Source organism: Hirundo rustica, chromosome 19 (genome assembly GCF_015227805.2).
Source record: "Hirundo rustica isolate bHirRus1 chromosome 19, bHirRus1.pri.v3, whole genome shotgun sequence".
Classification (NCBI taxonomy): domain Eukaryota; kingdom Metazoa; phylum Chordata; class Aves; order Passeriformes; family Hirundinidae; genus Hirundo; species Hirundo rustica.
The window spans coordinates 10,791,702-10,817,404 of record NC_053468.1 but is presented as its reverse complement, the minus strand read 5'-3'; the positions used below and the strand labels follow the sequence as shown (position 1 = coordinate 10,817,404).

At 50.2% G+C, this 25,703-nt stretch overlaps 1 protein-coding gene across 1 annotated transcript; it reads right to left on the bottom strand.

The window, feature by feature from the left end:
* Window positions 1-5,131: 5,131 nt before the first annotated feature.
* LOC120761526 (eosinophil peroxidase-like) lies at window positions 5,132-25,362 on the bottom strand. Its single transcript, XM_040082840.1, is given in 17 exon segments — window positions 5,132-5,390; window positions 6,331-6,568; window positions 8,570-8,740; window positions 9,154-9,260; window positions 9,262-9,389; window positions 10,688-10,713; window positions 10,716-10,825; window positions 13,843-14,147; window positions 15,385-15,591; window positions 16,631-16,760; window positions 18,307-18,374; window positions 18,377-18,435; window positions 20,382-20,557; window positions 21,642-21,735; window positions 22,939-23,013; window positions 24,211-24,912; window positions 25,173-25,362. Coding segments are annotated over 17 exon segments (3,045 nt in total).
* Between the last annotated feature and the right edge of the window lie 341 nt (window positions 25,363-25,703).

The window sequence follows — 25,703 nt, the reverse complement described above, 5'->3', positions numbered from 1 at the left end:
TAGACTTTTGCATACTGGGGTGTCACCTTTTAAAGATGAATAACTCTAAAGGCAAAGTATTCTTCATCTCAAGGTACAGAGATATCTTTTCACTTCTTCACTGGTGCAGAGGGCTTCTCATCTCTATCCCTGTTCAAGCATTTCATGGGATTAATATCACTTAGTCCATCACAAACACCTTTGCTCAAATCCACACTCAGATCGAAACAATCATCTCCCCAAATGCATATCTTTCCCATGATTTAAAGGGATAATCTACATATAGAGTTCATTTCCATGGCTCAATAAGAAGTCCAGCCTAAAATGGAATGGCCACTCCTCAATCCCTTGTCCCAATAGTCCTTTCACTCTTGCTCTACTGACTTCATGCTATTTCTTCTCTATGTTCACTCTGTCCCTTTCTTTTCTCTCTCAGGGAAGGGTTAGGTCTTGGAAGCTTCATTTTGCCAGGAAAGGGTTAAATCTGCCCAGAGTATTTTTCTCTCTCTCTGCCGCTCATGGTGTTAGATTTTCAAGGCTGCACTGGCGAGGGTGGGGGAGAACTCACGCCAAAAGATCAGAGATCAGAGGACCCAGGCAGCCTGGAATCTAAAAAAACAGGCAGGATCATAAATGCCTTTTTTGCCCAGCCCTCAGTTTAAATCGGGGCGGGCCCCGGCCCAGCCAGGCCAGTAGCTGCTATCAGGGGCCAGGCCAGCAGGGATGGGGCCCGGAGGCACAGCCCGGCCGGGGCCGCTCCTCTGAGCCCGGCCGACCCCTGGCTGCCATTCTCTCGAGCCGAAAGGAAAAAGGACTGACCTGCAGGAAAGCAGGGTTTTATATGGGTACTGCCCAAAGTTTCATTTGACATTCTCAGTGGTCAAAACAGATGCCAATATCCCAAACTAGTCTTCTCTTAGGTCCCTGTCCTTTCTAAAGAAAATGCAAGGTCCTGACCGGGAAAAACATTCCATATTCCTCCATTACTAAAAAACCAAACTGTGCCAACCCATGACAATCTATATAACCCTCTGTTTTATACGGCACAGATTTGCTTTGGAGACCAGTTTATGAGAAAAGGTATGGCTGGAAGTGCTTATAATGACAAGAGAAGAGGTTTTACAAGAAAAGATGCTCTGGCTCACAAATATTTCTGTGGTATCAAGGCAGGTCTGACAGAAAAGAATGCAACAGCATGGAACAGCCTGGACTGCAGGACTTGCATACATGGGATAGCTTAGAGCCCAGTCAGGTGAACTCTGGCTAGGAAGTAAAATAGCTTATCACTGTAAATCACAGGAAAACTGAAGTGGGAAAGGACACCAGGAGGTTTGCAGGCCATCCAGCTACTCAGAACAGGGTTAACTGAAAATGCAGAGAACTTGCTCAAGGCCTAGACAGTTTGGGAGGATACCCAAGATTGGAAATCCCAAGATTTCCCTCATCCCTGTGTCTGCATCACATCACTGTCACAGGGAATGATATTTGTCTTTGTCTAAAGGTTACTTCCCTTGCTGTAACCTGCATCTGTTACTTCTTGTCCTTTCCCTGTGAGCCTGTGGGAAGTATTCACCTTCACAGCCACTCCTTAGAGAGACTGAAATCACTCCCCCTCCTATTCTCCAGATTGAGCAGATCCAGCTTTCTCAGCCTGTCTTTGCACCCCATGTGCTGCAGCCCACTGAGCACCTTGGTGGACATCACTGAAGAAAAATCTAGTTGGCACTGGGAGAAGAACCTGATAGGATGAACTCGGGATGGACATCCAGATCTGAGCTGAAACAGCTGGGGAAGGCTGCTGGTTAGGAAAGAAAGTGAATGAGAGGCCTCAACAGCTGGGAAGGAGAGCTGCCCATCTGAAACCAGCAGAAGAAGTTGATCAGAGCAAACCATCCCATCCTAGCTCCTTCAGGAGACATCCCCCAGCTCAGGAGCTCCACTGGCCAAGGTAGGTACATGTCAGACACCTTATGGACAGTCCCCATGTTGCTGTACCAACCAGCACTACATAGGTTTGATCAAGTTGACAAAATAAATCAAATTGTCCAAATTTCAGCTTGGCTAAAAAAAAAAAAAAAAAAAAAAAAAAAAAAAAAAAAAAAAAAAAAAAAAAAAAATCTGCTGTCTGTGCTCAGTGCACACAGAGGGGTTGTGGGTGATTTTGAGCCAGTCACATCCTCCCCCAGAGGGGAACTATTGAAGTCAACAGGTAATACCCTGTCCCTGAGGGGCCGAACAGACACCAGGCTATATCACCCTTAGACAACCAGGAGTGGCAAACCAGAGCTGGAGAGACTGAGACACCCCAGTCACTATCTCCCACCCAACAATGCTGGCTTTTATAGCTCTGCATCACACAGGACTTGGGGTCAGAGGCTTCAGCAAGAAATACCTTCTTTCATTAACAACACACAGCTTCTGGAACTGCCTTTTCCCAGTATTCCCACTGAAAACCCACCACCATCCTCAACTCATGTGTGGTTGCTGCACCTTTTATGAAATGCAAATAACATTGAATCATGATTTTAAATAGTTAAAATTTTAGCTAAGGGTTAGAAGCAATTTATATTGATCAAGATGAAAGTTAGATTAGTAAATGGGAGGTTAATGATTATTAGATGCCCAAGCTAGAGCTAACTGTTATATTATGAGCTGGTTTATAGAAAAAGTGCAGTAAATGAACCATCATAAGAACAGATTGAAACCACTAAGAACAATGGCCAGTACCTGGACTTCGTATCAATCAATCAATCACCAAGCAGGGGACCTTGGATCATGCCAGAGGGTCACAGAGACCTGATGAAGACCCTCCTGACTTCATCCTTTGAGACCACTGACCCAATTCGAGACCCCCGACCCAATTCAAGAGAAGAATTGCGCACGCATGAAGGACTGATAACCTCATTTTAATACAGGGCGGGGATGGGAGGTGCTGGGGTTATGCATATGTATTGTAGGTAAGATCTTGGAAAATAAATAGAGAGCAAAGAGCCTTGTTCGAGGCAGCCACGCCTTTCGGAGATGACTCCCATGCCGCCCGCCGGTGAATAAACATACCACTTTCTAACTTTAATTGGTTAGAGGGTCTGTGTCTGTGATTATATCAGTTTTCAATGACTCAACATCTTGGACTCAGCCCAATATAGCAATTTATTAAGCAATAACAGGAATATAGCAGACCATAGAGGGTGGAAAAAGTGGGTTTGATCCCTTTCAGGAAAAGGGAAAAAGCTGGATTGAAACCAGAATTGTTTTTACTTTCTTGTATGTTCAGATTGTTCTTATCTTTGACAGGCCTCATCTCACCAGCTCTACAGGCCAGTGCTGAGTCACTCTGGCTCATGCCAGGCTTCAGGAATAAATTGTTACAGGTTTCTGTCACAACAGATGATGTTTTGGGCATTCTGGACTATGGGAAATAATAGTGAGAAAACTCTCATCTATGTGGCAAATTTCTTCCTTCTCTATTGGAGCAAAACCTGACACAGGGCATTTTAGGACAGTATGTTTGGGGTGCAGGACAACTATTTCTTCTTCTCTCAGAGGCATCCTGCCATTAGTACATTTTCTCTGGAAATCGAAGGATTTATTTCTTTCAAACAAAAATATCAGAGAACAAAAATCAACTATCATTGCAATGCCATGGATTATTCTGTGGGAGTTGAAAGTTTTAAAAGGAAGGTCCAAAATGTTTTTGACAGTAAATCTTGATGAAGCATTGCAGGGTTTCATGGCCTAAGCCAGCAGTTGGTGTGATTTGGGATCAGCCTCTGGACAACTCATTTCACTTGGCTTTGTGATACTGAGTGATTTCAGAGATCTGGGATATTTCTTCATAAAGTTCCTTTATTCCTGGGCTCCATCCCACTGTCAAGGCTTCATGCAAATCAAGTTGAGCAAATAACAGAACCATACCCAAACATTGCAGGCAGTAAAAGCATAAACACAGTAAAAATTAGTAATTCACCTCAGCAGCTTCCCAAGTCTGGACATCTGGGAAATCCTCAATGTTCAGCTTTTAAAGTCACCAGAATCTTTTTCTAGAGGAGATAAAAAGCATTGTGTTAACAGAAAACAGCCTGCCACAACTCCCTGATACCTTGTGTGATTTGTTTCCACAGGTTAGGCTGGAAAGGAGGGATTGAAAACCGGTACTATGAGAGTGCAGCAGGACCTGACTATCAGAGGAAAGGAGGGATGTTTTGTTTGGAAAAGGCACTGGAACACCCTGCCCTTCTCCAGGGAGAGCCACTCTACATCTACTTCCCAGGGATTTCAGGAACAATTTTAGAAGGCATTAGACCTCAAGAATTTTACAAATCCTAAAGGCAGGTGCAAGAAATAGTGTAAAAATAGGCAACAACTGTAGAAGCAGACATCAAAACCAGAAGCCCTTCCATAGACTGGGAATTAGTTTTCAAATGTTGAGTTGCTTTTGGCCTTACAAGGATGTACTGACAAACAGCATCTTGACAGACAGACAGACAGAGCAGCCTTCCCAGTCAGGGCATTGCTTCCCATGCAGGAAACCCTGGCATCAACAGTGAAGAGCTAAATGGAAAGTCTATTAATTAGAAAAAAAAAAAAAAAAATCCCAGAATTCCAGAATGGTTCAGGCAGGAAGGGACCACAGCAGGTCCCTGGTGCCACCTCCCTGCTCAGGCAGGGCCATCCCAGAGCACAGGGCACACGATTGTGCCCACAGGGCTCTGCAATATCCCCGCTGAGGAGACTCCAGCCCCTCCCTGGGCAGCCTGTTGAGGGCTGGGCACTGCCCAGGGCAGAAGTTGTGCCTCCTGTGCAGGGGGAATTGCTGGGCTCAGGCCCTGCCCGTGGCTCTGGTGCCACTGCTGGCCCCCGGAGCAGAGCCTGGGCCCTGCTCTGCCCCTCCCTGCACACAGGGACACCCAGGGCTGAGGGCCCCTCTCAGCTGGGGCTCCTCTCCAGGCTGAACAGCCCCAGCTCCCTCAGCCTTTCCTCGTTAGAAAAAAATCCCAGAATAGGGCACTTAGCTTGGTCTGTCAGAAAATCTGCATTTTGTAGGAGCCACTCTAAGTACACCTGGTGAACTGGAGTACCTAAAGCTGTACCTGGCACATAGGTCCAGCCCCATGTTAGGTAGCTCAGTTTTATACCCCAGGGTCTGGCTTTCTCAGGGGTCTGCAGGCAGGACCTGCTGCTGTTTGCAGATCATACCTTGCTCCTCAGTGCTCTTTGACTTCCAGGGTCTGAGGTCCAGCTTTGGGATCTGACTGCAGCTCACAAAGCCACGGGGGTATCTGTTAGCCTGAAAGATATTCCTTGATACCTTAGTGATGTCGGTATTGTCACATATTATTCGTGACAAGGAGATTTTGGCCAATGAACAGCGCTGGCGAGGAGTGAAAACCCCAGGGTTCTGCCACCAAAACCTGCAGGAGAAAGAAGACGCAACAGATTCTTGCCTTCTGCCTTCTTCACATTGATGACTCCCACAATATTAATTCCCATTTATACTAGTTTCTTCTGCCAAGAACAAATTTTAAGAGAGCCCTGACTCACTAGTTGGATAATTATCTTGCTTTTCTTTTGGCCATGAACAGGTAACGAAGCTGCAACTGAATTAATTGTCCTCAGATGAGGCACAGGTACCCTCTTTTGGATAGGAAAGGCTGCACAGACTGTGCACAGGCTGTGGTTACAGCCAAATGATTGCCATGTTGGAACAAGCCCTGTATTACCCAATTTTTTAGAAAAGGGTTTATTTCCTGCTGTAAAAACAGGATTTCTAGGCACGTGACCGACTGTTTGACTCTAAGCTCCTCATCCTGGTGTTTGAGCTTGTCCTAAGTCTTTTTCAGCAGAACTGTTTCCCAGAAACATGGGTTGTGATCCCATTTTCAGGCAATATTGCTGGCAGGTACAGGGATCTTGCTTCAGAAAGCTTAAAATGGAGAACATAACTCATTGCTGTACCTGCAGCCCCTGAGCAACCTCAAAGAGGAGCAGGAATTCAGGTGTGTTGAAACTTCAGCACTGCTGAAGTGATTTTGGCTGACAAGAAAACCCCAACCCACCACATCCATCACAAGCAAAGACCAAACCCTGCCACATGTCAGAGCAGAGGGTTCAGTTCAGAACTGGGGGAGCGAAGAAGAAATAGTGAGATATCACTTTGCCAGGAAGGGATCTCAGCCCAGGATCTCAACCATCAGTGGGTAAGAACGTCACTACAAAGAAAATGAAACTTTTGAAAGAGTACTGAAAAAAAGGCAACAAACAACTGGAGTAGTTTTCAGGTCTGTGTGAAGGAATCTGCATAAACTCCAGCCTCCCTGTGTTTAGGGCTGGGATACCCATCTTTCCTCTTACCTGTCCCCATCACGAATGTTCCTGAACTAGGTGCCAATGAGACAAGCCATGAGAGGCCCAACTTGGCCTCCTTTCACAAAGGGCTCTGCAAGGGCCCCAATCCAGATGTCAATGTTCTTTGGTGTCTCATAGAGCTGCAGGAACTTCCTTTCCAGGTTCTGATTCCTCAACACTTGACCAAGTGACTTCACTCCAGAGGGTTGTGAGAGCCCACAGAATTTTCTCCAGGAGCTGTAACCTGCAAACAGTTGGATGTCAGAGCAGATAGAGCAGTAATGCGCTACCCTCGCCCAGAAAGATTTTTCACTCTCTTTCCCAAAGCTGGGACACCACCAGAAATGTTTAAAACATTTTTCTATATTTCTGTTAATGCTACTGCCTTCCCACTCCTCCAGAGCCAATTCCTACTGCCTGGCCTTTCAATGCTGTTTTGGGAGAGCCATGTCTTTGCAGGCGGGAGTTGTTCCACCACCTTCCAGCAATGTTCTGCTCCACTCAGCAAGGATGCAACTGATGTTGCCTTCACTGAAAGTGAACCCTGACAAGATGCTGAGGGCCCCTCTCTCTGTACAACAGCAGAATGACCAAGTGCTTCTCCACAGCTGGTCCTGCTTCAGCCATGGGGACAAGCCATCCACTTCACACAGCCCGAGTTACTTCAGCCACCAGACTTTGCCAGCTGGACTGATTTTTCTGGGCTGCAAACAGCCAAAAATCCACTGAGTCACAACTGGTGCATAATTCTGCATCTTGGTGGAGGGGATGAAATGATGCTGCAGCAAACACCTCGGATGTAAGCAGGATATCATGGAATAATGGAATTATTAGGACTGGAAGAAATAATAAAGCTCATCTCATTCTACCCACCGCCATGGGAAGGGACACCTTCCACTGCTCCAAGCCCCAGTGTCCAACCCGGCCTTGAGCACTTATAGGGATGGGGCAGCCACAGCTGCTCTGGGCACCATGTGCCAGGGTCTCCCCATTCTCACAGGAAAGAATTTTTTCCTGATATGCAACCCAAAACTACTGTCTTATGTCTAAAAACCAGGGAGCATTGAGAGCAAAAGACACAGCATATGGTGCCTGAATGACACCACTATCAAACAATTCAGGTCTCTGAGAATTTGCTTAACCAGAAAATTAATTAGGGAGGGTTTTTGACCTTGCTATGCCATCACTACCTTAATGGATATCTAAATAAGGGAGTACAGCACTCATAGGTGGGCTGAGACCTAAAACTAAACCCAAATTCACTAGAAATACATGTTACTCTCACCATGTCAGGTCTGGAAACGCAAGATTTGTGATTCTCATCAGGTTCTACATGGTGGTGTTACTCAATAAAGCACAGAAAAATTGCAGCCTTATGTTGTGGCCAAGGCAGAGCAGTCCTGTGAGCTGATGATGCACCTGGATGTACAGCAAAACCTCTGGGCTTAAAACCCATGGATCCAGCTCAGTTTTCATCCCAATTTGAAAGAGGAGCCCTCTCGCAGTTGCATCTCACAGGACGTTGCTGACACAGCAGCTCTGGGCTCTTACATCAGCCTAATGACACTGTTGAGCAAGGACCCACCCAGGAGCCAGCTCTGAAGTGCAATCAACAATCTATTTCTCAAGACCGTCTTGCAATGCCATTACACTGGTTTTGCACCTTGCAGAGCCCTGAGAGTGGTTCTGACATGCTTGGTTGTTGTATTTCTCTGGGACACAGATTTAATAGAGAAATTATTATGAGATTTTCTTTACACATTGGAATCTGCTCTTCCAGTCACGCATGGACGGGCTGGACCACTACAGATGCTTGCAGAGAAGTCACAGGGGACTTACATCTGTAATTCCACTACTGCAAACTTTTTGCTGAACAATTTTACCAGTTTTTTTCACTTGGACAATGGAAACTGAACACCAAACTCTGGTCTGTGCAATGCCCCACATTCTTCTGCCTCCACATCTCTCATGCAGCTTTAGTCAGGCTTTGCCTTCAGTGCTCAACATCCACCCACTTATCTGTGATTGTTCAGAAACAGGAAAAAGGTTTGGGAAAGAGCATCATACATCACTGAATATCCTGCATTGGGAGAGATGCATAAGGATCACTGAATCCAACTCCTGAGTAATTTCAGCCAAGCATGGGCTGGAGAAGTGTTTAATCTCAAATCTCAGTGTTTAATCACAAAAATGCTTGATTTCCACTTGGTTTTCTTTGTAAGCTCTGCTCCCACAGCTGACTTACCTGGAAGGCCATGATCTCGGCTGCGCTGCATGTTGAGTGCAGCTAAATCAAACCCAATCCTTTCAACCTGCTCAAAGAGCCAGTCCCGGAGTTCGCCCACCACCATCTGCTGCTGCGTCAGCAGCTTGGCCTGGTTGGCCATGAGGCTCCAGAGACAGGGGTCAATCCCCCCTGCAAAGGTGGCACAGGGAAACTGGGATCAATTACATCTGAAACAGGGACACGTGAGCAGTGCAGGGGAGCCAGTGCGTGGCTAAAAGGCCCCAGAGACGTAAGCACAACTTATGTTTAATTATAAGCTTCTACTACATGAGAATCAATTTCCCTTCACTTAAAGAATTAAGAAGAAAATATTTTGAATAATTTTCTTGGAGGTCACAGCAATGAAGCCATCAGACTATTCTGGAACATGATGGGCTGCCCTTGTCTACAGGGGACAGCTCTGTTGGGACAACTCTGGCTGGTAGTAAAGGCCATTGAACACAAATTTCTTTTAAGTTTGCTGCAGCAGGAGCTCATCAAGAGAGGGCAGGAAAGGATGAATGAAATAAACCCACACTGCAGAGCTGCAGAAAAGGGTTTACTTTCTTGAATGATCCTCCAGACCGCAAAGAAGGAGGTTCTGAGTTGAATTTTGGGAGTCATGGGTCTGTAATATTCATCTAAGCGGCCAACAGTTGCGGGGACTGAGGCGAAAAGCCAAGGTGAAGACATTGGATATCCGAGAATCCACAGACTCATTGTAGCCCTGGTAGCGAGGAATAAGCCTGCGGAACTTGTGTCCCAATAAGAGAGGCAGATAATCCCTGTAGGTTATGATCTAGGAGGAAACAAGAAAAGGGTGAACCGATAATGTTTTGGCCATCAGTTTCTGTGGAAGCAAAGTTGTTTTTCATGTTCTCTGCCACAACACTCTGGCAGGTTAGAGCAGCATAATAATAGGTTGGACTCAACGATCTCAGAGGTCGTTTCCAGTCGAATTGGTTCTGCGATTCTGTGAAGATAAAAGCCTGCCAAAACCTCCCAAATACTGGCTCCTTGTCACCGTTCCCATCAGGCAGGCAGAATTGCACCCTGCATGCCTCAGATGGCAAAGATAACATTGGAAGATAATGGGGGTAGCACCACCCACAGGACTCCCTGGGTCCTCCCACAGCAGAGATTTCCAACCCTGTTCTCATGTCTCTCTGGGATATTGAGGAGGCAGCACAATATAATTAAAAAAAATCTGTGTCAGCAGGAGAAAATGGATTAATTGTCTGAATACTGCATGAAGATTAAACCGTTGATGTAAACACAATGATGCTTTTTCAACAATACAATATTTAAATTGACAGCATAAAAATAAACATTTTGATATTCCCACTTTTGATTTTTTTGTTCAACCAGCTCAGAAGACAGACTTCAAAGGAGGTGCGGTGCCTTAGGAAACCCCATATCCCTTTCACTCATAGGATTCAGCCTTTCCTGCCAGATGTAAAACCTCATCTGGCTTTGAGGCCCTTCCTGCTCCAAACTGGAGGCTGGACAAGAGTCTTCAGGAGTTTCCTCCCAAGCACAGAGGTGTTTGTGTGATCAGAGGATCCCATGCAGTGTCAAGTTTGGGGTACAGCCCAGGCCCAAGGGGACACCGTGACTGGCTGCACCCACCAGCACATGGGGCTTCTTCATAGAATCCCAGAATAGTTTGGGTTGGAAGGGACCTTTAAGATCATCTCATTCCAATGGGCAGGGAATCATTGAGAGGAGGGGATTCACAATCTGAGGAATTTTAATCCAAATTTCCAGTACCATTTTTATGAGGTACAAAACACAGTTAGAAAAGCTTTTCCTCTGACTTTTCTGTCTGTTCCTCAAATAAAAATACACCATTAAAAACCTCATCAAGCACTCTGTAAATTTAACAGCAGGGGGACATCAAAGATTCAGGGGGACCCCTTTGTGCTTGTCATTTCATTTAACTGTGATTTTGTTTTGATCAAAAGGTGCTGGTGGAAAGAATTGGGTTCTTTTACCCGCAAACCTGCACCCTTTAGCCACTCAACACTAGCACAGCCTGACACGTGAACCTTGTGAGACTGCAGGCAGAGCCAGGACAGGTGGGATGATGGCTAGTACCTGGATCATAGCTCCCAGGATCTTTCCTGGTACAGCCTCTCATCATTCCAGTGGGGATTGAGGCTCCTCAGCTTTCCAGCCAGGCAGTTGTGCTCCCGCATGAAGAGCGTGTGCACGCAGGCCAGCTCCAGCATCTCACTCCACAGGTGTCACCTGGGAGGGGCACACACAACACTGGAATGGGAATGCCACATTGGGAAGCACACTGTCCTAGGGTAACTTTATGATGCCTGTATCCCCAATCGTCTGTTCTGTTTGTGCTGTATATTGAGTCCTGTGCCTTTAAGACTGGTTCTAAGAGCAAGGAGAAGTGCGGAGTTTGTTTTGAGAAAACTGCCTGACTCCTCCACATTCTGCTGCGGACAGCGTGTTCGGTGGAGGCTTGGAGAGACTGCAAGACAGAGATCTTTTTTTTGCTTTTAGTTAGTTTCAGCTATCTAGGGCAGAGAAGTTCCCTGGACTGTTTTTTTTCCCTTTTTCTTGGAACTGTTTAAACCTGCTCTGGACTGAAAACCCAGGGGAGCACTGTGGGCTGCACCTGCGGCCCACCGGGGCCTGGACTTCGGCATTTTCCAGCAGTGCCGGAGAGACTGGGACTGAGGAGAGACTGAGAGAGAGAGCCGAGCTACACCCACGGCAAGGATTTTCTCAATTTGCCATCTCACTTCAGAAGAAGAGGTTTCATTGTTTCATATTATTCATTCTTTATACTTGTATGCACTTCATTTGTTTAGTAAAATAGTTTTTTCCACTTTTCTCCAAAGAGGGTTTTGGGTTTTTTTTTCCGGACCGGTTGGAGGGAGGGGCCACGTAGGTTTCCTTCCTTAGAGGGATCCTATACAGGGGTTTTCTCCCAAATTTGTCCCAAACCAGGACACACACACAGAAGAATTTTTAGATGTCTCAATATTTGTGTTGTGAAGAAAATGGGTAAGAAACACAGACACAGAGAGAAAAACCTGGACAGCACCAGGCAAAAGCTGAATTTCTGCTGAGGCAACAAAAGCCAGGTACTGTCCTGGCTGTGCTGAGAATCACAGAGAGGTGGGGAAAGTTTCAGTGAAAGGCTGGGAGCATTAACTTAAAAAGTTAAATACTAGTAGGCGTTCTCCAGGCTCCCATATCAGAGATATTTGTTCTCACATCTCAAGAGAGAAATGCAAATCAGTAGAGGAAAGTCAAGATGGCCAAGGAAGCTCTGAAAGTCAGAAAGTCTTCTTCAAACCAGCTGAAACTATGGCCAAAGCAAGGTGACAGTCACAAACAGGCTGTCTGGGGAGTAAAAGGAAAAGCAAAATGAGTCAACTTGGAGGAATAAATTACAAACAGCATCACAATGAAATATCAAATCCTTCTTCAAACATCTGGGGCAGGAAATGCAAGAGCAAGCAGGTGATGAGAGTATAGAGCACGCAGAGAAAAGTAAATATGTCATATTTAGTCCCCTTGTCCCACAGTAAATAGAGGGATTTTCTCCTGCAGTTGGCACAGAGCCCTTTTCATCCACTCTCAAAGGCTGCCTGTGAGGAACTGCGGAAGGAGGAATAAAGGCAGCACTGTGAGGTTTCCATGAGCAGAATGCATCCAGCCAGGGCTTCCAACAGAGCTCCGGGAAGAAATGCTGAACCCTGGGAGGCGACTGCACATGTAAAACTCCCCCTGTTCTCAGGGACCGGAAAAGTCACAACTGAGACGCTGAATTTTCAAAGGCACTTCTGAAGCAGCCTGAACTGAAGGCTATAAAAGAACTGATAGGTCTGTTCCAGCCATGGAACAGGAATTGCTCCTTCCTGAGAGACCACAGGGGCCAGAAGCCCCTCCTGGGAAGTATCTGATACTCCTGCCCACTCTGCTTCTCACTGGGCACCTGCCTTTGGCCACAGGTCCTGCGTGGTCCTCACCAAGGGACACCTGCACAGAACTTGGGGAGCAGGTGAACACCTGGAACAACTTGTGGGACAGGTGGAATGCTGTGGGAGCCTGGAGGAAGCATGAAACACTTTAAAGGAGGGAGCTGATGGAATCCAAGGACCATGGGGATGTTCAGAGGAACTTCAGACAGATATGAAAGGGGCCAAGGGAGTAGAAAGTAGCTCCACAGCTGATGAGACCTGTCATGCCCTGAAGCTTCCTCCAGCAGTGCCACAAGCAGCCTGGTGTGGCCAGAACCAGCAGGAGACAGCTGGAAAGTCCTGTTCCCCAAAAGAAATAGGCCAGGGAGTGAGACACTAATTCATGAGATTTATCAGAGATCTATCATGAGATCTACCATCTCTGGGGTCCCACAGGCTTGTGGAAACCTCCTGGTTCTCAGTAGCAGCACCAGGAGAAGGGAATAATGCTTAGGATCCGTCAGGTCAGTTCTGTCTCTGTGAGCTGGGGTCAGAACATTGCAAGGGGCAGCAGGGGGGAAGAGGGTGCTGGCTGTGCAGGAATTTGCATGGAGGGAAGGCTTGGCTTTGGGAGCCTGTCTGGCTTTGGGAGCCTGTCTGGCTTTGGGAGACCATGCCCAGGACCAAAGGAGTTATTTTGGGTTGAAGAAGGGGTCAAGGAGACACCAAAAGTGTGACAAAGGATAAATGTAGCAGGAGGGGGTCCTGATGGACTGGCCTGGCCAGAATGCTCCCAGTGCTCCCCCAGCCTTCACAGTGGTGGAAACACACGTTAAAAGGCCACCTTGGTCTGGTGTTGGCCTCATTCTCATTCCAGCTGTGTTCCAAGCTCCTCTCACAGTACATCAGGGACATGCAAATTTTCCTGCTGTGACCCAGCACAGTACTTACACACCTGTTCCCATCCTGCTGGGATAGAGACCACCATGGAAGTACAAGTATGGACCAGCCATTGCCCCCAGGCCAGGCTGCCATTGCTGTGCCTGCTTGGCTCCATCATGGCACTGGTTCCTAGGTCACTCTGGGTCCTACACCAGAGCTGCTGAGCATGGATGGGACACCTTCACTTCAGGTTTATTCTCACAAAGAAGACTTGGAGATGGTGAAGACCTTCCTCCTACTTAGCAGAGCCTGTATCAGTCTTTCATAATGTACTCTGTTCCATTTCCTACTTAAATGAGAAAAACAAACAGCTAAAGAAGGGAACTGGAGCTGGTGGAATTGTCTGCTCCAGATTCCAGGTTTGGGGATCAAGCACCCAACTCACCTGCAAAGAAACAAGGGATTCGAGCTGCCCCGCTGGCCTTGAGGCAGGGCTCTTTCCTCATGGGGCCGAGAGGCACGTACGCCCTGCCCCTGTCCGTGAAGTTGTGGTTCACAGCTAGGAGGCCCCTCTGGCTGCTCCGGCCCCGCAGCCGCTCGGCCACGGCCACCTCGCTGCCGTCCAGGAATGAGGTCAGCGCGTCGATCTGCTCCCGGACCACCCTGCCCTGCGTACAGGTGGCAGCTGAGCGGAAGAAAGGGAGGCAACCACTCCTGTTGGTGATTCGGGGGTCGTTGGGTGGGATCTGAAGATGGAGAAAAGGAAAATTCATCGATGGCTCAGGAGATGGAGCCAGGCAGGAGCCCTCTCACAGGACATAAGTCTCCAGCATAAATCTTGAATGAAGGGTCAGATTGACAGCAGAGATGCTGCTTCTGGAGCCCAAGTCCTAAACAGCCTGGAGACACCTAGATTTCCCTAAAGGCCAATGGATTCCTAAAGTTTTTCCCCTGAAAGTAAATATATTGGATTGCACCTTTAAGGCTCAGTTTTCTTATCTCCATATCTACACCATAGACAGTTGTCATCCAGAACTTGTGACCCTTCCAGCATTCTCAAACACGTCAGAGAAATACTCAGTGGTGTTCCATCCCATCATAGTTTTCCTCGAGAGGAATTAGGAGGACATGTGGAAGCCAGAGCTGCAGCAGAACTTCAGAGAGAGAAGACTAGGGCTGCAGGTGGGACATGGACATGATTTGGAGAAAAGGAGGCTCAGGGGGGTACCCTGTGTCTCTGCACAACTCCCTGACAGGAGGGGACAGCCGGGGGGTCGGGCTCTGCTCCCGGGGAACAGGGACAGGAGGAGAGGGAAGGGCCTCAGGCTGGGCCAGGGGAGGCTCAGATTGGGCATCAGGAGGAATTTCCCCATGGAAAAGGTTATTGGGCACTGGAAGGGGCTGCCCAGGGAGGTTTGGAGTTCCCATCCCTGGAGGAGTCCAAGGCCTGGATGTGGCAGTCAGTGCTCTGTGCTGGGGGGAAGGTGGGGATTGGGCACAGGTTGGACTTGATGATTCTGGAGTGTTTTTCCAACCCAAATGATTCTGTGATCTAATGGGGCACGGACCATGATGTGACTACTGCTAATGCCACAGGCACTGCTGGGAGATCTCAGCACTCCCTTGTCCCATGCAGAGAGCACTCAAATCCTGTGGGTTTTCTGGGCTTTTGACTCCCCAGTGACTGTCTGTGACATTTCCTGTTTTCCAGGCATCACATGTGCTACCTTTACACTACACCTCCAAAGAAAAACCACATTGCTGAGGGAGATGGGCAAATGCCTGGAAACCTGGCAAAGGCTGTGCCTGAACCCAGAGAGAGGCCCTGGAACACAGCGCTGCCAGCACACAGAGTGCTCTGACCTCCTTGGCCTGTTCTGGGAGAATGTTCCTCCATGGCCAAGGACCAGGAGAGCCACCAACATCTCCTGGTTGGAAGGCAGATGCCCTCTCCCTCACCTGGAAGAAGGAGGCTGCCAGTACCTGGATGGGAAAGCAGGGAGGCTCCTTGGCACAGCTGGTGTCACAGCCTGTCTCACCACCAAAGGGGATTCTGGCTGGGGTTTCTGGGCTGAAATCCAGGTCGTGGTCAATAAATTGGCCCCACTGCATGAACATGAGGGATCTCTGCTGGTCCATCCACAGCTGCTCGGGGGGGAAGCGGACAATCTCATTGGACACTTGTCGGACCTGCAGGGATGGAGGCAGAGCACTTTGATGGGAATTGATGTGTGTGAATGGGTGCATCCAGTTGTGGGGTCATCAGCAAAAATTCCCAGGGTACTTCTTGTGCTTTACAGACAAAGAACCCCAAATCTGTCTGTGCAGGAAGGTGTCAGTATCACCAAGTGCCCTTCATTGAGCACTACACTGCTCTGGCTCTAGGCAGGGTTCTGAGCCTCCAGGCCAAGACTGTCCCTTGATGGACTTAGAGAAACAGCTAAGCAAGCCTGGGAAAGGGAGACAAAACAAATTTTAAAGACTCCTTTTTTTTTTTTTTTTTTTTTTTAATGGAAACAGAAGAAAAATAGCTCCAGGGAATTTCTGAAAGTTATCTCAAAGCCCTCCCTCCCTTCTCAACCCTTCCCCAGCCACCACAGTTCCCTCACATTCATGTGTTAATACAGTAAAAGGTAAAAGTGGACACTGTGCTGTGGAGCAGGGTTAGGAAGTCAAACAAATCCAATGAATACAACCCCAGCTCCTCATCAGAGCTGTTGTTGCACCAAGTTCAAGTGACCAGCAGCTGCCCCACAGTGTCTGTGCTCACATCCAGGTGCCATGAGAGCCACAACCTGCACTACACCCACATAGCACTTCTGGTCATACATCTTTTGTTCTGGGGATTCCCTGGCTCACTTTGTCCTCTGGCATAATTGCTTTTCAGGAAAGAACAACTGCCATAAATCAAAAAAGGTAAGTAAAATAATTTGGCTTAAATGCACCCAGTTTAAAAGAACACATTGTGTAATTCTGTATTCCTCCTGTGATTCTGCAGCAATCAGATTAATTTTCCTTTGCTTTTCCTGAAGGCATGGGACTTAGAAAGCATTCCTAATGGATCCCCCTGTATATTCTCAGACCGTCACCCTGCAGCTGGTGAATTCAAGCTGCTCTAACCTGATCCACAATTCCAGCTGGTGGATGGGCCCTTTGATGCCTGCAGCCTGTCCTAGAACTGCCAGTCCCTAGGCCTGACACTGTGTTCTGAGACTGGTACTGACTTTACCAGTGGAAGGGGGAATCCAGAGAAACGCCTTCCTTCTCTCCACCCACGGGGCACAGACACGCCATCCTCATATTCTGCTGGCAGCCACCTGGCCAGGGCTCTGTTGGAGGCTCCTAGGGATGGGTTCCTCCTGTCATAGGCAATGGACAAACAGCAAATAGTTGGAGCCAAGAGCTTGTGGATATGGAGAGACATGGACCTTGGAATGGGAGCAGTTCCCAGTTGGGGAACTGCTGCAGCTCTATAGGTTTGGTGCTATCAGTAAACCTCAGGATTAATAACAATAATAATCATAGAATTGTTTAGCTTGGAAAAGACCTTTAATAATCTGCCCCAAGCCTCATCTTCCCCCAGGCTAGAACTCAAGTGTCCCTGGTGTCATCGAGCCTGAAGAAAGGCCCTCAACCTCAGACTGTGGTTGGAAAACAAAGTTGGAAGCTGAATACCAGAGAAAAGGGAAAGAACCTTGAAATGGAATTACCTATGGTCTCGAACAGAAGTTGGGGGATTTGGACTGTGAAGTTATGTGCTGGGTGATTTTTTGAAGGTCATTGCTGAAGATGTCCCTGCCCATGGCAGGAGGTTGGACTAGATGACCCTTAAACCTTTTCAAAATCGCTTTCAACACAGACCATTCTGTGACTTCACTGTAGTTTGATTAGACTATTAAAACCTTAATTAGAGTACTAACATGCTTTCTTTGTAGCGCATGTCCAAAGTGTGTTCTGTGGTGGCCTCTCACCTACAGAGGGTGTAGCACTGCCCCAGGCAGTGGAGAGACAGAGCAAAGCTGAGCACACCTTCCCCAGGGCCTCAGGTCTGGATCAGGGGTGATGGACGGATCTTTATCCCAGAGCCCACATCCCCCCCTGAAGTGGGAGGAGGCAGGAAGGTCTCGCCTCAGTTCTTATACAACCCCCTGAAGGCTAAAGCACCCTGGGACAGGAAGAGCTGGCTGAGCTCCTTCCTCTGCCTCAGCTGCTCCCAGGAGCTTCCCAGCTCTGTTTTTCCCGGGAATGTTTCTGAACTATCCCTATAAAACACCCTTTGTTCAGCAGCTTCCTGTGTTTCTCCCATGTTCCCATTCCAGCCGTGGGAGGTGCGGGAGGTTCTCTCCCAGCCCATATGCCCAGATTTCCTCCCACGCACACTGTGGGGCAAGGGGATGGCTACATCATGCCCAGTATGGATTTGGGTCAGGAAACCCTTGGAGACCCAGTCAAAGAGTCTGTCCTCAACATGGAGCTCCTCCTGTTTTGGCAAAGAGCTGGTTCAGGTACAACACCGGGAACCTTCCAATCAGGACTGGAATTAACAGCTCCACACATTACTAGGAAATACTGTGGAGTGTGAAACCCTAAAAACAAGGTGCCTGTGTGGATCATCCCTGGGGAAGTGGGTCTAGTTCTAGCTATAGAGAATGCATCCATTCATAGAATAATTTAGGTTAACCACCAGCCCAGACCACTGAATGCCACATCCAGTCCTTCCTTGGACACCTTGAAGAACGGGGACTCCACCAGCACCCTGGGCAGTTCCAATGCCTGACCACTCTTTCCAGGAAGAAATTCCTCCTGATGTCCAACCTGAGCCTCCCTGGTGCAACTTGAGGCCATTTCTTCTCCTCCTGTCCCATCCATCCATCCATCCATCCTCCTGCTGACACAGCCCCTCACCTGTTGTTGCACTCGCCAGTGATGGTTCTGTAGCCAGAAGAGGTACAATTTATTTTCTTATCTTCTTATCCTGCTGGTCACATCCAGTGGCCTTGAAGATCACCCCCATCTGAGCCGGAGTCAGCAAGTCTTGCAGGGAACAAGGGAGAAAAAATATGCTGGAACACACTGGCCTTGCTGGGTTTGCTTAGGAAAAGGTTTTCCTGTACCCTTGTACCTCTACCCAGCATCATCTGCACAACCACAATATACTGTCATTTAAATCTTCCAGCTCAAAGATGCGCCGAGGATCCTCTTTGACCAGCAGATGCTTTTTCTGGTTTGGAAAGCATCAAGCTGAGCAAAGCTGTGGTCAGGTCTTATTTATAATCATGTTAGGCTTATGCAGCACCAGAATGGTTTTCTCGTATTGGCATTTCCTCTCCTCTCCCTTTTTATCTCCACCATAAAATGCAGACAAAGCCATCCTAGGAGCTGTTACAAGTTTTCCCCTGGAAGCAGCTTCCAGTGTGTTTCGCCCCTGCTTGGAGCTGCCTGGAAAAGAACACTTCTGTGGCTGGGCTCACCAGGGGCATTGTGCTTTGCTGGGCACATTTGTCTTTGCACAGGAGCCAAGCGACAGAGTTCAATCAGAAAATCTTACAGAATCACAGAATGGTTTGGGTTGGAGAGACTTTAAAAGTCATCTTGCTCCAAAGCCCTGCCAAGGGCAGAGACACCTTCCCAAGTTGCTCCAACCTGGCCTTGGACACTTCCAAGGACAGGGCAGCCACAACTTCTCTGGACAAACTGTGCCAAGGCCTCAGCATACTCCCAGCCAGCAATTTCTTCCTAACATATAATCCTAATCTCTCCTCTTTTAGTTTAAACCCATTCCCTCTTTTCCTGTCACTATCTACCCATGTAAAAAGTCGCTCCCTCTTTTTTATAAGTCCTTTTAGGCATTGTAAGGGGCTCTAATGTCTCCTCAGAACTTTCTCTTCCCCAGGTTGACCTCCAGCTCTCCCAGTCTGTCTCCATAGGGAAGATACTCCTCGGCGCTTGCTGCTCGCTGCACATCCCGTCCCTCGGAGGTTTCCTGGTCACTGCTGCCACCAACAGTCTGGGTCACAGCATGGTTTAAAAAGCCACTGGGCAGGGAGGTGAGAGGGGGCACCAGGCGGCCCTCACAGGGCTCTGTAGTGGTGCTGGAGCATCAGTCCTGGGTGGAGAGGCTGGAGCTGTGCACCAGCAGTTCTGCCATCGCCTTCCAGCTCCTCTGTCCTGGAGCAAATCCAGAGCATGCCATGATGTGTCTTATCCTGCCAGTGCTTTACCGTAATGTTGGGAAAGTGTTTGAGGCCAGGCTAGATGAGGCTTGGAGGAAGCCCTCACCTTGGGAGGGTGTCACCTTGGGACAGTGGAAGGTATCCTTGCCCATGGCAGGGGTGGCACTGGATGGGCTTTAAGGTCCCTTCCCACCCAAACCATTCCATGATACCCATGAGTTCATATTTATATGGCAGGAATCCTCCCTGTGTGTCCCTGAGCTGTTCCTCTCACTGGCCCTGATTTGCCTCCTTCTCTCAGCAGCCTGGCCTGGCCTGACTCCATCACACAGAGGATGTTGCTCCTCCAGACACACACTGAAATGTCCTCTCACATCTCCCCATTTTCTGTTTGGGCAGCGTCATGCCTGCGACGTGAGTTCAGTGCCGTCAGAGGTCTGGCTGAAGAACTGCCTTCCTTGGGGCCAAGCCGCTGGGAGTCACCTCTGGGTTTGCTCATTCCCTACTCAAGCAGTGGAATATCTTACCAAAGCCTTCCAAGTTTGACTCGTTGGAACATGAACCTCAATACAGCAGAAGGAGCCAGAGAAGAGTACAAAACACTTTCATTAACTGAAAAATCCCCAAATAATGTTCAAGATGGTAAAAAGAGCACAGAAAAATAACTCAGCTTTGCTTCACAGCAGCCACATGGGAGAGATTTGTTAGAGCCCATCACAACCCCCTTTCCTTCCCTCCTCCCAAGCCCCAGTGACCAAGCCCTGTGTTTTCCTCCTCTGCCTTCCTCCCAGCAAAGGGAGATCCTGCCTGTGACGCTGAAGTCCCCCCTCACAGCCCACTGCAGCCTCTCTTTGAGCAGGCTCAGGGTGGTGTGCAGATAATCCTTTGCCCGGAGAGCTGCTCGTGTCCCCTCCGCTGGCTGCTTGAAATATCTCAGGAGCTCTGCTGGGGTCAAGGCATTGTTCTGCAGGTTCTTCTTTATGCTGCAAGGGACAAGAACCCCAAATCTGAAATGGGCAGGGATCCTGCAGTTGCACACCTGAGCATCAGGTATGGCATGTCCCAAGTCTGAACTGCTGGAGAGAGTCACTGGGAGAGGTCAGGACTGCTCCCACCACCCTCCATAGAGCAGCAGAGAGACTTGCAGGAGAGGAGTCTCTGAAACTGCCCAGCTCCACCTGCCAGAAGGCAAATCACATCCATGAGGCACCAAATCTCACTCAGCTATTATCCAGTTCATGGCTGTCACTGCCCAAAGACCTCAAATGTCTGCAGGCAGCCCTGTCCTAAAGCTGCTGGAGCCTCCTCTCAGCTGGAGGAGTCCCCAAGCCAGGGAGGAGATTCAGAGTGTGGCTGCTGGCAGGGGACAGGTATGGGCTGGTAGGAAGCTGGACACTCCCAAAGCATGGCTGGGAATCCCACAAAATGTCCTCACTGCAGCTTCCAGCTGTTTGCTGCATCCATGGGTGGGAACCGCTGGAAATAAGCAGGAGCCTGTGCTGGTCTCAGCTCAGGGCTCCTGCTCAGAAGCACCCCTCAGGGTGCAACAGAGCCCAGCAATGGCATCAGGTGCAGCTGTGAAGGTGGGCGGCCCTGGCACAGGGTGCCCAGGGAAGCTGTGGCTGCCCCAGCCCTGGAAGTGTCCAAGGCCAGGCTGGATGGGGCTTGGAGAAACCTGGGATAGTGGAAGGTGTCCCTGTCCATGGCAGGGGCTAGAACGAGATGAGTTTAAGATCCCTTCCAACCCAAACCGCTCTGTGACTCTGATTCTCTGGAAACCGAGCTGGAAGGAGCAGCACAGAGGAGGTCCCAGCTCTTGGTGACCCAACAGACTGGTATAAAATCAGGGTGAGCAGATAAGAGCTGGATGACAGCCGGATTTCCCCACCTTGTTCTCCCTGTGCTGCGGGGAGGAGGAGAGGTGGGGGAGCTGTGGTGCAGGAGAGGACAGGGACAGGGGAGAGGGAGAGGGACAGGGAAAGGGACAGGGGATGGGGACATGGAAAGGGACAAGGGACAGGGACAGAGGACAGGGACAGGATGCGCCAGACCCAGCCCGGCTCTCACCGGTCCCGTGTGTGCTTGCAGCCAGCATCCACCAGCTGACAGGCCTCGGCCACGCTGTTTATCAGGGACGTGTCCGACAGCTCCAGAGGCACATCTGAGCAGGGAAAGGGAGGAGCAGAGGTGAGGGGGTCGGCAGGCAGCATCTCTGTGCCTCCAGGAGCCAGGGACTGGACACTGCAGTGCCATGGGCAAGTGCTGCTCACCCTGCAGATATCTGCATATAAATATATTCCTCAGGGGAGTCTGAGAGTCTCTTCTGGGCATGAAGAGAGTCCCTCCATCAGTGGAGGCTTCAAACAGCCCCAAACAGTGAGAGGTGCAGGCACCATCCATCCTGCTCTTTCACAGCAGAGCATTTGAACAAGTTGTCCGGAGAAGCTGTGGCTGCCCCTGGATCCCTGGAAGTGTCCAAGGCCAGGCTGGACAGGGCTTGGAGAAACCTGGGATAGTGGAAGGTGTCCCTGCCCATGGCAGGGGGTGGAGATGAGATGAACTCTATGCTTCCTTCCAGCCCAAACCATTCTGGGATTCTTTGATTCTATAACCAGCCCAATTTCCCCCCAGTTTTCCTCAGTCTCTCCTGCAACCCCCTGCCATTTTCACTGCTCCTGCCCTGGGGGGAGCTCCCAAAATGAATTTCATCTCCATCATCTGTTGGCTGTGGGTCACAGAAAGGGAGGGGACAGGCCCTGAGGCCTTCTATGAGTGACAGTACTTTCCTACAGTTTCTGGGAAAGAGGAAAACTTCAGAAAATAGCACAAAGGGCTAAATATCTCCCAAATCTCCCTAGTTTCTTTTAAATATCTTCCTAGATCAGTCCAGAGCTCAGCTCTTGGACAGTCCTGATGAGAAAAATCATTGGCTGGACCAATGTTTGAGACAAATGAACAGCCAGGCATGTGCTTTTCATAAGGATTTGCCATTGTAAATTAACAGATGGAAGTCTCTATATGTTTTGGAGCAGTGATTCAGGGCTGGAAGAGGGGGAGTGGCTGCCCCATCCTCACACTCCACTGGCCCTGGTAGCTCTCTCAGCTGCCGGCACAGGGAGGGTTCTGTGGGCATGGACCAGTGCTGGGAACTGACCTCCTTTTACCTGATTTTAAGGAATCAGGCAGGATGTGAACCTGTAAAAACCTGAAAGAGCCAAGATTGGTGCCACAGGATGTATAAACTGTGCTCCTTCTGGCACTTTTTCAGGGTTGTGCTGCCGCATGACAGGCTCTTCCAGACATAGCCTTGTCTTTCCCACTCAGAAAATCCCTTGATCTGCAAAGCCTGAGGGAAGGACAATACCATAGGAAGAGGATACAGATGCCTGGAACAGGCTGAGGATCACCAGCGACTGCAGGAAGCCTTCTGCCTTCATCCCTGCAAAGAAATGTAAGTGAAGACCAAGAACTCGTGGATGCATTGGGAAGGTCCATGCCAAGGATGGCACGTGTCAAGGGAGCTCATGAAGCATCCCCTGCCCAATGCAATGCTTCCAGGTGCCTGGGAGGTCCTCTCAGTGCCATGGGGAGAAGGAGCAGGCTCCTGTCCCAGGGAGTGCCAGCACTCCTGGGAACGTGCTGCTTGGGACTTCAGGAGCAACACAAATAGACCAGAATCTGCTGCCAGGGCAGCACACAGAGTGTGCAAGGGAGAGCTGGTGGGGAAGAGGGAAGGGCCAGGATAGCACAGCAGGTCCTCTACACCTCTGCTTCTCTGCCCTTAAATTCCAAGAGTCCTCCTTGCAAGTAATCATGTCACAAAAGATGTCACATAAAAACATGTAAGGACTGTATTATCTTTATTCCTGATTAGCCTGGGGTTGAGGATATTCAGATTAGAAGTTATACCGGAAGTATGGAGGAAATAATACTTCAATATTTAGAATGCTGCTACAAAAATCACCACAAGTGAACTGTTTGTGTTCCTCAATAGAGCCAACCATGAGCTGGGTATCACTCTATCCCCAGAATTATAAAATACAGCATTTGTATTTGTGTTTTAATCTGAATTTATTCATTAATAGCCTAGCTGTTCCTTTAACATGGGCTGCAGAAAGAGTGTGAAGTATTTAATAGCCGTTTAACAGATGCTCGGGGTGTTTTTCCCAAAGCTGACCCACTCATCTCCCAAGGCTGCCCCAAGCAATCGGCTCCCAGAATGACCCCAGAGCTGTGGGCTGAGCGCCCACTGTGAAGCTGCCTCAAATGCACCCTAAAATTCCGGGCTGAGCCCCGTCCCTGCAGAGCAGCCCCTGACCACAGCAGCACCGCGCTCCAGGCGCTCCCGTGCAGCTCTCCCGTGCAGCGCTCCCCTGCAGCTCTCCCGTGCAGCGCTCCCGTGCAGCGCTCCCGTGCAGCTCTCCCGTGCAGCGCTCCCGTGCAGCTCTCCCGTGCAGCGCTCCCCTGCAGCTCTCCCGTGCAGCGCTCCCGTGCAGCGCTCCCGTGCAGCTCTCCCTGCAGCGCTCCCGTGCAGCTCTTCCGTGCAGCGATCCCGTGCAGCTCTCCCGTGCATCTCTCCCGTGCAGCTCTCCCGTGCAGCGCTCCCGTGCAGCGCTCCCGTGCAGCTCTCCCGTACAGCGCTCCCGTACAGCACTCCCGTGCAGCTCTCCCGTGCAGCGCTCCCGTGCAGCTCTCCCTGCAGCGATCCCGTGCAGCTCTCCCGTGCAGCTCTCCCGTGCAGCTCTCCCGTGCAGCTCTCCCGTGCAGCGATCCCGTGCAGCGCTCCCGTGCAGCTCTCCCTGCAGCGCTCCCGTGCAGCTCTCCCGTGCAGCGCTCCCGTGCAGCTCTCCCTGCAGCGCTCCCGTGCAGCTCTCCCTGCAGCGCTCCCGTGCAGCTCTCCCGTGCAGCGCTCCCGTGCAGCGCTCCCGTGCAGCTCTCCCGTGCAGCGCTCCCGTGCAGCGCTCCCGTGCAGCGCTCCCGTGCAGCGATCCCGTGCAGCTCTCCCGTGCAGCGCTCCCGTGCAGCGCTCCCGTGCAGCGCTCCCGTGCAGCGATCCCGTGCAGCGCTCCCGTGCAGCTCTCCCGTGCAGCTCTCCCGTGCAGCGCTCCCGTGCAGCGCTCCCGTGCAGCTCTCCCGTGCAGAGCTCCCGTGCAGCGATCCCGTGCAGCTCTCACGTGCAGCGCTCCCGTGCAGCGCTCCCGTGCAGCGCTCCCGTGCAGCGCTCCCGTGCAGCTCTCCCGTGCAGCGATCCCGTGCAGCTCTCCCGTGCAGCTCTCCCGTGCAGCTCTCCCGTGCAGCGCTCCCGTGCAGCGCTCCCGTGCAGAGCTCCAGCCGCCTGCTGCCGGTGGAAGCGGTGGGAGCCGCAGAGCTCAGCCCCAAATCAGCCCCGGCTGCCCAGTCCCATCCCCGGCAGAGAAACAAACGCTCCACGAGAGAAAAGCGGCGGTGCCCGGGCCAGGCTCTCACCTGCCGCCCGTCGCCTCCTCCCCGGCCGCGGCCCCTCCGCGCCCGCTTTTATCAGCCCGGCGTTATCAGCAGGGGCTGCCCGGGGCCCGGTGACCGCCGCGGTGTGAGCGGCCAGGGCAGCACCGCACTCACCTCCCACAGCAACGCCCGCCAGCGAGGCTCCTGTGCTCGCAGCTGCATACACAGCCTGATGTTGCCCCGGAGCTTGCCCGGGATTTTTGAAGGTGGAGATGTGACCCCTTTGTGGTGGTTTGAGAGTCTTTGAGCCCTTCTTGGGCATGTTTTCCAGGGGCAAGGTTCCTTCCCCCATGGTGCTCTTCATCCTCCGCTGCTTTTAAAGTTCGAAGCAACGCTTTCACATCTACCCCCGGAGACACCTGCAGTGCCCAGCACTCCCCATCCCACCTCCTGAGGTGCTCTGCCCCACATCCCCTGGGGCTCCATGGGAGCTGCTCCTTCTTGTGCAGGAGCAGGCACCGAGATGATGGTTTGAACAGGCATTACCCTCCAGCTGCTGGTCTGGAGCATGGGGCAGCCCAGGCAGATCTGGCCTCTCCCCAAAGTGCAGTTGCACCAGGAGCTCAGCTGGCAAAGCATCTTCACTGCCACGGGCCAAAGCCGCTCTCCCTTTCGCAGAGCAAAAGCATCTGATGGACAAAATCC